The sequence below is a fragment of the Equus asinus genome, chromosome X (assembly GCF_041296235.1).
Source record: "Equus asinus isolate D_3611 breed Donkey chromosome X, EquAss-T2T_v2, whole genome shotgun sequence".
NCBI classification, from domain to species: domain Eukaryota; kingdom Metazoa; phylum Chordata; class Mammalia; order Perissodactyla; family Equidae; genus Equus; species Equus asinus.
This window is the reverse complement of record NC_091820.1, coordinates 525001-537500: the sequence shown is the minus strand read 5'-3', so window position 1 is coordinate 537500 and position 12500 is coordinate 525001. Positions and strand designations below refer to the sequence as shown.

Sequence of the window (12500 nt, the reverse complement as noted above, 5' to 3'; positions counted from 1 at the left end):
AGGACGCTGGCTGGGGCGGGGCCTCGCGCGGGGAGGGGCGGGGCCTGGAGCTGCGCGGGGCGGGGTTTCGTTCGGGACGGGGATGGGCGGGGGCCTCGCGGAGGAGGGGCGGGGAATGGGCGGGGCCTCGCGGAGGAGGGCGGGGCATGGGTGGGGCCTGGCGCTGCGCAGGCGCACTCGGCGGTGCCGGAGCGGAGCGCGGGCCGGCGGCGCCATGGTGCTGTGCCCGGTGATCCGGAAGCTGCTGCACAAGCGCGTGGTGCTGGCCAGCGCCTCCCCGCGCCGCCAGGAGATCCTCCGCCAGGCGGTGAGCATCAGGGGGACGCGCCGGGGCCCCGAGCTGCGGCCACGGCCTAGGGAAGGGGAGGCCCTAGTGTCCGGAGGCCTAGTGACCCGGGGGCATTAGTGACCAGGGTCTGCAGGGCCGAGCGTCCAGGGGGCATAGAGTCCAAGGAGCCGAGCGACCAGGGTCTGCAGGGCCTAGAGTCCAGGGGGCCTAGTGTCCAGGGGGCCTAGTGTCCAGGGGGCATTGTGACTCAGGGAGTACTGAGCGGGGGCCTAGTGACTCAGGGCTGAGTGCCCATGACCCGGGCACCAGGGGGCCCAGGGACCATCGGCCCAGTGACCAGGCCCAGTCTGGGGGCGCGGGCCTTGTGAGGGGCGGAAGACCGTAGTGAGCTGGGTCTGGGACGGTGGGCCGGGGAAGGAGGAGCTGTGTGATCTGGGGTCAGGGCCTTGTTTCCTGGTCACCTGTGGGCCAGGGTGTGCAGGGCTGCGAGGCCCCGGCCCGGGCTCTGCTGAGCGGGTCCGTCCTGGAGCTGCTGGTGGGGCGACAGCGGCAGAGTGGACGAGACTTTGCATGGTGGGGGACGCCCTCTGGGGGACCAGGGTGCTGGAGATGTGAGGAGGGGGCCCCGGAGGCGCTGCCTGGGGTGGGGGCAAGGGGCGCTGTGGGGGTTGTTACAGTGAAGGGGCTGTGTGGGGGCCGTGCAGTATGGTGGGCTGTGCCGCGCAGTGGGGGCCGTGCCATATGGTGGGGCCGTGTCATATGGTGGGGCCGTGTCATATGGTGGGGGCTGTGTCATATGGTGGGGCTGTGTTATATGGTGGGCTGTGCCGCGCGGTGGGGGCCGTGTCATATGGTGGGGCCGTGTCATATGGTGGGGCCGTGTCATATGGTGGGGCCGTGTCATATGGTGGGGCCGTGTCATATGGTGGGGGCTGTGTCATATGGTGGGGCTGTGTTATATGGTGGGCTGTGCCGCGCGGTGGGGGCCGTGTCATATGGTGGGGCCGTGTCATATGGTGGGGCCGTGTCATATGGTGGGGGCCGTGTCATATGGTGGGGCCGTGTCATATGGTGGGGCCGTGTCATATGGTGGGGCCGTGTCATATGGTGGGGCCGTGTCATATGGTGGGGGCTGTGTCATATGGTGGGGCCGTGTCATATGGTGGGGCCGTGTCATATGGTGGGGCCGTGTCATATGGTGGGGCCGTGTCATATGGTGGGGGCTGTGTCATATGGTGGGGCTGTGTCATATGGTGGGGGCTGTGTCATATGGTGGGGCCGTGTCATATGGTGGGGCCGTGTCATATGGTGGGGGCCGTGTTATATGGTGGGGCCGTGTTATATGGTGGGGCTGTGCCGTATGGTGGGGCTGTGCTGTATGGTGGGGCCGTGTCATATGGTGGGGCCGTGTCATATGGTGGGGCCGTGTCATATGGTGGGGCCGTGTCATATGGTGGGGCCGTGTCATATGGTGGGGGCTGTGTCATATGGTGGGGCTGTGTCATATGGTGGGGCTGTGTCATATGGTGGGGCCGTGTCATATGGTGGGGCCGTGTCATATGGTGGGGCCGTGTCATATGGTGGGGGCCGTGTTATATGGTGGGGCCGTGTTATATGGTGGGGCTGTGCCGTATGGTGGGGCTGTGCTGTATGGTGGGGCTGTGTCATATGGTGGGGCCGTGTCATATGGTGGGGGCTGTGTCATATGGTGGGGGCCGTGTTATATGGTGGGGCCGTGTTATATGGTGGGGCCGTGTCATATGGTGGGGCCGTGTCATATGGTGGGGCCGTGTCATATGGTGGGGCCGTGTCATATGGTGGGGGCCGTGTTATATGGTGGGGCCGTGTCATATGGTGGGGGCCGTGTTATATGGTGGGGCCGTGTTATATGGTGGGGCTGTGCCGTATGGTGGGGCTGTGCCGTATGGTGGGGCTGTGCCGCATGGTGGGGCTGTGCTGTCTGGGTGTCCATGCTGTCTGTGGGTTGTGTGGTGGGGCTCAGGTGGGCGTCAGAAGGGTGGAGGCGGGTCTGGGTGCAGAGTGCGGGGTGCCGTCTGCACCTCCATGGGGACCGCTGCGGGGCCAGAACTGAAGGCAGCTCTCAGGCGGGCCCGGGGCCAGGTGGGGTGCAGGGGGTCCGTGACACAGGGCTGCTCCTTGTGGAGGAGGCGGAGGGACGCTACGAGTCAGATGGGGCTGCCCGTCCGGATGGAGAGCTGTCCGTCCATGCACAGGCCCACCTGCCTGTCCCCACCCCACTCGGAGGTGTCACCGTCTCCACGGCCGGCCTCCCACAGGGCTGTCCTACCTGCTCATCCTGCTAGGGGCCAAGTGAAACACGTGCCCCCCGCCCCTGCACCCCGTCGGTGTGGCATTTTTGTTCCATTTCACGTGGGTGGTGCCTTTTCAGTTGTTCAGGGAAGCAGCGCTGGGCTCTGGGCCACCCTGGGAGCCCGTCGACCCCAGCACCCCAGTCAGTACCGCCCTGCTGGCCTCAATGTGGCTGCCGCGCCTCCCGTGTCTTCCCGCCGGCTCCTGGGCCGGGCCTGGGGGAACGTCCAGGGACTGGATGAGCCGGCCGGGAAGCGGGAACGCGTTCCCGTAAACCTTGCACATTCTGTTCCGTGTCCTCCAATTCTCCCGATAAACCCCCAACCCTCCCTTTTCTCCCGTTCCAGGGTCTCAGGTTCGAGGTGGTCCCTTCCCGGTTCAAAGAGACGCTCCCCAAGGCCTCGTTCCCCACCCCTCCCGCGTACGCCGTCGAGACGGCCAAGCAGAAGGCCCTGGAAGTGGCCCGCCGGATGCACCAGGCAAGGCCCCCCCGCCCCTCGGCTCCCCGAGGCCTCGCTCGCTCCCTCGCTCGCAGGTTTTAAACATCCGTGTCCTAAAGAAACGCGGTTTTAACAATAGGCGGTTCCCGTAGCTTATCCACTGCCGGGCGTCACTGTGGGTCATTTGCGTCACAGAGCGTGACCGTCACTTTGTCACTATTTATGTCCTAAACTGGTCCAGTTAACGCAACAGTATCACTTACAGTAAAGAACTAACACAGCTCACTTATTACTACGTAATATCTGCTTGGCAATTAACGTACCAGCGTCCTTGACGTTCTAGAATGAACGTAAGTTAGCGCCAGGTGTCACTATGTAATCCGCTGTGGTAATTTATGTAATGGTGTCATTTAGGATATCGAACGAAGGCAGCTTGTCTATCGCTCCGTGTGACACCATCTCATATACTCGTAATTAATATAACAGTCTCATTTACGATAGAGAATTAGCTTATTTATTAGCTTTATTTATTAGCTTAGAGAATTAGCCTATTTATTAGCTTAGAGAAGTAGCTTATTTATTCCTAGGTGTTACCACATAATTAGTATAATGCATCCAACAGTGTCATTTATTATAAAATTATATAAAATTAATATAAAATTGTATAAAATGAATGTCCGATCGATTACTATTTCTTATCACTATTACTCTATTACTCATCTGTGACTATTGGATACTCTTGTGTGTTACTATCTATCCCTACATGTTGCAATAATGACTGACAGCAGCCTGTCAGGGAACCACACCGCCCCGCTGCCCGTCCTCGCCCGGGGGCACTGAAGGACGCCCAGATCTCGCTCCCGGGAGGGACATCGGCTTCGTGCCGAACGACGCTGTTCCGCGCCCGTCGCAGCAGGGAGACGTTTGCGTCAACGCCGTTTCTGACCCAAATCTGGGTTTCTTGCAGAAGGACCTGCGGGCGCCCGACGTTGTCATCGGAGCAGACACCATCGTGGTGAGTCTGGCTCCCGGCCCCCCGGTTTCCCGACTCCAGGAAGAACTCACCTTAAATTGGATCACGTCTGCAAAAGACCCTATTGCCTCATCACGTCCCGTTCGCAGGGCCAGGGGGTGAGGGCCCGGGCCTATCGTTTGGGGGGGACACAGTGCTGCCCGACACCAGGATGTTGTCCACCGAGCCTTGGGGTCGGTGACGGGAGGTCCCGCGGATCGGTCCTCACGGCGGCTCTGCCACACACGCGACGGCCCTCCGTCCGAGCCCGCGCCTGGCCTGACGGTGACCTGAACCTGGGGACGTTGGGCCGCGATGCCAGCGGGCCGACAACAGTCTCCAGACGGAGGGGCCGTGCATGTGAACACTGAAACAGCCCGGGGTCGGGAAACGCTGGACGGGGCCGTCCCGGGTCCACGTTGCCCCAACGTGCCGTCTGTTCCCGGGCAGCCCGGGTCGATGGGACCTACGTGCGTGCGGGCGGGCGTGCGGGAGCGAGCCAGACACCGTCTCTGGCTCTGGTTCAGGGCGTGTGTACGTGGAAGTGAAAAAGTGAGCAATGCAGGTTCCTCAAACGGCTAAGCATAGGATTACCCTGTGAGTCAGCAGAATGAGCCGTGAGCTGAGCCGTGGACCCCAAACTCACATGTTGGGGTCCTGACCCCCAGGACCTCAGGATGGGGCTGTGTGTGGAGACGGGTCTTTAAGGAGGGGATGGAGGTCAAATGAGGTCATGAGGGCGGGTCCTGATGCAACAGGACTGGGGTCCTGATGAGAAGAGGAGATGAGACATGCACAGAGGGACGACCACGTGAGGACACGGGAGAAGACGGCGTCTACACAGCAAGGAGAGAGACCTCAGGAGGAGCCAGCCCTGCCCGCATCTGGATCTCGGACGTGCAGCCTCCAGGACGGGGAGACCGTCAATGTCTGTTGTTTAAGCTGCCCCATCTGAGGTCCTTTGTTAGGGCAGCCCTGCTTCATACTATTAGGAATATACGCAAAGGAATTGAAAGTAGGGTTCAAACAACATCTGTACACCCGCGTTCCCGGCACTTTTCACGATAGCAGAAAGGTGCAAACAGCCCAAGTGTCCACCAATGGATGGATGGATACATAGACAGAATGTGGTCCATCCGTACGGTGGAATATTACGCAGCCCTGAACAGGAGTGAAGCCCTGAGACAGCTACGACGTGGATGGACCTTGAACACAGGATGCTCAGGGAGAGAAGCCAGACACAAAAGGTCCCATAGTCTGTGATCCCATCGATAGGAAATGTCCAGAACAGGCCAATCCACAGAGACAGAAAGCGGATTAGCCATTGTCGGGGGGGTTCGAGGGGGAAAATTGCTCCATGGGTCCCGAGTGCTCCAGGATGAGGAAGAAGCTTCTGGAAGCAGATAGAAATGGTGGTCGCACGATGTCCAGAATGCACAAAATGCCACACAACCATTTACTGTAAAACGGTGAATTTTATGTTATGTGCATCTCACATCAAATTTTTTTAAAAAAATAACTAGGGTTCTAGAAAGCGGACGGGGCAGCTCTCACGCTCCCGGCTTGGGGCGTGGGAATGACGCCCTCTCTCCGGACTCTCTCGCAGGCGGTGGGGGGGCTCATCCTGGAGAAGCCGGTGGACAAGCAGGACGCCTACAGCATGCTGTCCAGGTGGGTGCCCACCCATCGGCCTCCTGGGAACCGGCCCCCCGTCAGACAGAGCCGTGGGGCAGGGTGGACGGCCGCAGCCTGGCCCGGGGGAGGTCGGAGGTCGGCCAGCGCCCTTGGACGTGAGCCGTGTTCATTCCCCCCTCCCACGGGGCTCACCCTGGGGCCGGGTGGCCATGATCCCGCACCTCCCTCCCTCCCCATCCTTCTCGGCTCCCCGTGTCCATCTGACTGGCTCTCCCCGGGCGCCTCAGCATCTGAGCTTCTGCTCCGGCCGCAGGGGGTCGGACACCGTCCCCCTCTGCCCATCCTGGACCACTGACCCCGGGGCGGGCCACCCTCATCATCTATTGTCGTGGTCTCCGCACCTCCACCGTGGGCTGCCATCTCCCCCTGGCCCGGGACAGCAAATGGGCCTGAGGAACAGCCGGCTGACAGCTGCCCGGGTCTGGGTCTGGGTCTGGGTCTGGGTCCTCCCACGCAGCCGGCCACCCCATGTGGATCCGTGTGCTCCCCAACGTCCGGGACCTTGGATCCCATAAAAGACCGCCCTGTGCTCCCTCCCACTCTGAGAGCGGGGACCACGCTCGCATCCACCTGTGCCTATCGCTCTAAGGGTTCATTGCGGACGCGGTGGCCCGGATGATGTGGGAGAGGCCGGACAGGGAGCGGGGGTCGGGAGTCCCATGGGGCAATGCTGCGTGGACCCGGGGACCAGGGTCAGAGCCCGGCTCCCACCCCAGACTCGCGGACCCCCGGACTCGCGGACCCGGGGACCCGCGTCAGAGCCCGGCTCCCGCCCCAGACTCGCGGACCCCCGGACTCGCGGACCCCCGGACTCGCGGACCCGGGGACCCGCGTCAGAGCCCGGCTCGCGCCCCAGACGCGTGTCGCTCCGTGTCTTGCAGGTTGAGCGGAAAAGAGCACAGCGTGTTCACGGGCGTCGCCATCGTCCACTGCTGCAGCCGAGGTACCGCGGCCGGTCCACCTCCTCCCGGGGTCGGGTCCCCTGGGGGAGGCGCGGCGGGCGCTGTCGGTGCCCTGGGTGAGCGCAGAGGGAGCCCTTTTATCCCCGTGCTGCCCAGGAAAGCGGGGGGGTCCCGCATGGGCACGGGGTTCCCCTCTGCGCCGCCGAGGGAGGCGGGGCCGGGGGCGGTGTCTGTCCTAAAACCCGCCCAGCACCCGCAGGACGTTCCCTTTGAGACCCTGCGGTCCGGACGGCGGAGGAGGAGGCGGGCGCAGGGCGTCGTGCGTGCGTAAATGACGCCCCGACGAAAAAGTTCTTAAAAAACCGCACATAAACCCCCGAAGAGCAATTTTAAAGGCTGGTTTGAGGTCGGCGCAAGGACCCTGAGGCAGCGTTTGAGCTCCTGGCCCCGGGGCTGCCTGATAGCATCCCACTGATGGGGGGGGGGGGGGGGGCCGAGGCAGTGGGTCAGCGGCCCGATGCACCTTGACCTCTGAGCCTTCAGCCTGGGGCCTGCCGGACAGACAGATTATGCCAGACTTTCAACTCGCCTTTCTGTTTCATGTCTGTCCTGCGTCCTCACCCTCAGGCTTCTGTCCTTCCAGACGGCCGTCTGGACACCGACGTGTCGGAATTCTACGAGGAGACGAGGGTGCAGTTCTCGGAGCTGTCGGAGGAGCTGCTGTGGGAGTACATCGACAGCGGGGAGCCCATGTGAGTCCTTCTCGGGAGGCGCCCTCCTGCGTCCTGCCCGCACGTGACCCCGGGGAGGTCACTCCTGGGTTTAGGGTCTGAGGTGCAGACGGTGTGCCCGATCGGTGCCCCGGCAGCCCTGTGGGTAAGGATGCTTCTCAGGAGGTGATCATAAACCGCTTCAGGCCCACCCCGGGCCCCACACCCGCTGCTGTGACGGTGGGATGTCTGGGGAGCTGGGGTGGCCTCCGGGGTCAACTCTGCTCGGCCAGCACCCCTCTCTCTCTGGAAAGCAGAGGCCACCCTGAACCCGATGGAGCGCCAGCCGCCCCAAAGCGTGTCGGCCCCAGACATCAGTGATCCTCGAGCTCGGGTCGCGAGGTCAGCGGCCAGTGGCTTTTGGCCTCGTGTGTTTCCTCTTGAAGTGGCTTGCTCGGGGTCCCCCCGTGGAGCCGGGGGCCAACAGTGGGTAGGCGAGTGTAGACGCCCCCCCGGGGCTGCTGAGGCCGAGGGTGGGAGCCTGCCTTCTCCTGGTTAAAGCCGGTCTCAGGCCAGCTCAGGGGGAAGTCAAGGGAGGAGGCCCCCTCGTTCCCAGGTTGGGGTGCACATGAGTCTTTTGGGGGACCCTAGGGACCCGGTGAGCTCCAGGCAGCTGGGCTCGGCACACGAGCCGTGGCCTGTCCCACCCCAGCCAGGGGACACGCTTCGTGGGTGCACCGCTGGCCCTTGGGCGCCACCTCCGGAGGCGTCGGGCCTCGACTCACGCCGCCCCCGCTTTGCATGTTCCTCCGCGCGGGTCGGGTCGGGTGGGGGGTCCCGCTGGCTCTGCACAGAGGCCGGCCCCGAGCTGCTGTCCGTCTGAGAGGACACGGACCACAGGGAGGCCCCCGGGGGTCCCCGCAGCTCCACACTCTGCAGCGGAGACGGTGCGGGAGGGAGGTCGGGGGCAACCCCAGGGCGAAGCGGGCGGGGTCGGCCTGCAGGACTGGGTGCGGGTGGAAGGGAGGGGCGACGCCCCAGAGTTCCCCGGATGTCCGCCTGGGCGCGGGAGCACGGGGCCGCCCACCCCCGTCAGGAAGGGGCGCGGAGGAGAATGGGGGGCGGGAGGAAGGGGGTCCCGTCTCCGAGTCTTGGGCTGCTCAGCTTGTGCATCATGGTGGGCGGTGACCCCAGGCCGGCTGAGGGGTCCCGTGTGCGCCCTGGACCCCCCCCCCCCGGGTCTCAGCATCTCCCGTGTCCGGGATGCCTCGCGGGAGCCCGAGGTCGGGGGTGTCTCAGTTGCTGGGGCCCCCCTAAGAGAGCACCACAGACTGGGGGTCACCCCACTGCCGAGGGGGCCCCCTAACCAAAGGCTCCTGCCGTTTTAGGGACCTGGGTTTGGGGGAGGTGTTGGGGGGTTCTCGGATGGAAAGGTGCTGGGTGCTCAGTCGCTGGAGGGGGGGTCTTCAAGGACCCCTCTTACCCCCGTGGAAGGAGGTGTCAGCAGGGGGCGCCCGAGGACCCCCATAAAGAGGCCTCCGAATGGGGCGCCTGGAATGCAGGTGCGGGGAACAGCATGGCGGGGGTCCGGGGCCTTGACTGCCGTCCCCAGAGACTGTGGTCCGCGGGCCGCGCACCGGGCCTGGGGTGCAGGGCGGCTCCCCCCGGGGCCGAGAGGGCCACCCGTGCGATGGCCCGGGGCCGGGTCTGAAGGATCGGGTCCGACTTGAGCCCGGAGTCTCACTCCTCTGGGGTGCGGATCGCGGGGTCCCCTCCACTCGTCACGGGGTCTTGAATGACGTGCCGAACGTTGACGTGTCCCCTGACCTTTGGCCGTGTCCCCTCCCCGCCCCTGTGGACCCCTCCCGACCCCGCTCAGGGACAAAGCCGGGGGCTACGGGATCCAGGCGCTGGGCGGCATGCTGGTGGAGCAGGTGCACGGGGACTTCCTCAACGTCGTGGGCTTCCCCCTGAACCGCTTCTGCAAGAAGCTGGCCGAGCTCTACTACCCGTCGGGCCGCGAGGACCCCCGCCCGGCTCAGAGCCACCAGGGCCGCGGCGGCCGGGCCGAGGACGGGGGAGAACGAACGCAGGCTGCGGGCCCAGAGGAGGCCGTTTCCAACAGGACGGGGCACAGCCCGCCCCCGTTCCCCACGGGCCTGCTGGAACTCGTCGACAGCTTCAAAGCTTCAAAGGTACCTGTGCCAATGTCCTGGGGCAGCCCTAACCAACGAGCCCACACCGAGGCCTTAAACCCCAGGGGTCCACCCTCCCCCGTCCTGGAGCCCAGAGTCTGGGGTCAAGGGTCGCAGGGCCACGCTCCCTCCGGAGGCTCCCGGGGAGGGTCCCTCCTGCCTCTTCCATCATCCGGGGCTCCAGGCGTCCCTGGGCTGGTGGCCGCCTCCCTCCCGTCTCTGCCTCCGTCCTCACGGGGCTGCTCCTCTGCGTCTGCGTCTCCTCTTCTGTCTCTGAGGAGGACGCTGTCCTTGGATTCAGGGCCGCCTCCTCCAGGAAGCCCTCCTCTCCAGCCTTGATCCAGGGCCGCCTCCTCCAGGAAGCCCTCCTCTCCATCCTTGATTCAGGGCCGCCTCCTCCAGGAAGCCCTCCTCTCCATCCTTGATTCAGGGCCGCCTCCTCCAGGAAGCCCTCCTCTCCATCCTTGATGCAGGGCCGCCTCCTCCAGGAAGCCCTCCTCTCCAGCCTTGATCCAGGGCCGCCTCCTCCAGGAAGCCCTCCTCTCCATCCTTGATTCAGGGCCGCCTCCTCCAGGAAGCCCTCCTCTCCATCCTTGATTCAGGGCCGCCTCCTCCAGGAAGCCCTCCTCTCCATCCTTGATTCAGGGCCGCCTCCTCCAGGAAGCCCTCCTCTCCATCCTTGATGCAGGGCCGCCTCCTCCAGGAAGCCCTCCTCTCCATCCTTGATGCAGGGCCGCCTCCTCCAGGAAGCCCTCCTCTCCATCCTGCCTTTCATCACACCTGCAAAGACCCCGTTTCCAGACAAGGTCCCATTCCCAGATTCCCAGGGTCAAGACTCGGCCTGTCATTTTAGGCTACCATAGTGCCCCTAACACTGTCCCCGGCTGATTTTTTGTGCCATCAGTAAATGGCTTGGCACACAGAGCGACTTCTGGGATCAGCAGAGGGTGGGTGCGTCGGCCCGGATTTCCTGGGACGCACCCCCTGGTGTGTGAGGCCCCCGCTGGGGGCCGTTGGGGCCGTGGTTGGTGCCTGACCGGGGTGGGGCCTCCGTGCTTGTTTGAAGGTGAGCTGCACCCCTGTTACCCCAGCGTGGCGATGCCAGTGGGTCCCTCATGGGCCTTTCCCAGGTCAGGGAGGCAAGGCGGCAAGTCTGACTGTGCGGCAGCCTTGGGACCCGGTGGCTGGGGGACTCTGGCACTGGGTCACCTGTTTTTCGGAGGGCACACAGGGTCAGCGTCCGTGTCCTCATGCCCTGTGGCCTCCCTGGGGTCAGCGGGCGCCCGTGGCTGCAGCCTCCGCGGTCCGTCCTGTGAAGTGACCTGTGCCGAGCGGGGATTAGAGAAGAGCCGGGGCGCTGGTGGAGGGCTGAGGCTGCGGGACTGGGGGCCACCCCCTCCCCCGGCCACCTCCCTGTTACCTGCTCGTCAGGAGAGAGGCTCTCGTGATTGGGAAAGAAAGGCAGCTGTGGTGTGTTGCAGCTCAAATTCTCTAACTGACCTAAAAATGACCATGAAAACAGCGCTCCTGCCGTGCACCACGCTGGCCCACCATCGAGCTACACGGGGGTTCCAGATGCATCGGCTGTCGTCCGTCATCTGTCTGCATCTATCCGTCCATCCATCCATCTTTCCCATCCAACTCTATCTATCTCCTTCCTATCATCTATCTATCTATTTTTGTCTGTCATCTATCTCTAGCTATCATCTTTTATCATCTATCTTTATATCTGTCTTCCATGTATGCTTCCATCCATCCGTCTATCCTATCCATCATTTCTGTCTATCATCTATCATCTATCCATCTATCTATCCATCTATCTATCTGTCCATCTATCTATCCGTCCATCCATCCATCCATCCATCCATCCATCCATCCATCCATCCATCTATCCATCCATCCATCTATCCATCCATCCATCCATCCATCCATCCATCCATCCATCTATCCATCCATGTATCCATCCATCCATCTATCCATCCATCCATCCATCCATCCATCCATCTATCCATCCATCCATCCATCCATCCATCCATCTATCTATCCATCATCCATCCATCTATCCATCCATCCATCTATCCATCCATCCATCCATCCATCCATCCATCCATCCATCTATCCATCCATCCATCTATCCATCTATCCATCCATCCATCTATCCATCCATCTATCCATCCATCCATCCATCCATCTATCCATCCATCCATCCATCCATCCATCCATCCATCCATCCATCTATCCATCTATCCATCCATCTATCCATCTATCCGTCCATCTATCCATCCATCCATCCATCCATCCATCCATCCATCCATCCATCCATCTATCCATCCATCTATCCAACCATCCATCCATCTATCCATCCATCCATCCATCCGTCTATCTATCCATCCATCCATCCATCTATCCATCTATCCATCCATCCATCTATCCATCCATCCATCCATCCATCCATCTATCCATCCATCCATCCATCCATCCATCCATCCATCCATCCATCCGTCCATCTATCCATCCATCTATCCATCTATCCGTCCATCCATCTATCCATCCATCCATCCATCCATCCATCCATCTATCCATCCATCCATCCATCTATCCATCCATCTATCTATCCATCCATCCATCCATCCATCCATCTATCCATCCATCCATCTATCCATCCATCTATCCATCTATCCATCCATCCATCTATCCATCCATCCATCCATCCATCCATCCATCTATCCATCCATCCATCCATCCATCCATCCATCTATCTATCCATCCATCCATCCATCCATCCATCCATCCATCCATCCATCTATCCATCCATCCATCCATCCATCCATCTATCCATCCATCTATCTATCCATCCATCCATCCATCCATCTGTCCATCTATCCATCCATCCATCCATCTATCCATCCATCCATCCATCTATCCA

The 12500-nt window shown here is 62.0% G+C and overlaps 1 protein-coding gene across 2 annotated transcripts in view; it reads left to right on the top strand.

The window, feature by feature from the left end:
• The first annotated feature begins 155 nt into the window (after window positions 1–155).
• The window catches only part of ASMTL (acetylserotonin O-methyltransferase like), a 20770-nt gene continuing 8425 nt past the window's right edge, over window positions 156–12500 (top strand). For both annotated transcript variants that reach the window (XM_070501948.1, XM_044768252.2), the window contains exons 1-7: window positions 156–307; window positions 2968–3099; window positions 4028–4075; window positions 5679–5743; window positions 6649–6710; window positions 7313–7421; window positions 9259–9574. In XM_070501948.1, coding sequence (XP_070358049.1) covers window positions 215–307; window positions 2968–3099; window positions 4028–4075; window positions 5679–5743; window positions 6649–6710; window positions 7313–7421; window positions 9259–9574 — 825 coding nt within the window. In that variant the 5' untranslated portion in view covers window positions 156–214. The remainder of the gene's footprint in view (window positions 308–2967; window positions 3100–4027; window positions 4076–5678; window positions 5744–6648; window positions 6711–7312; window positions 7422–9258; window positions 9575–12500) is intronic.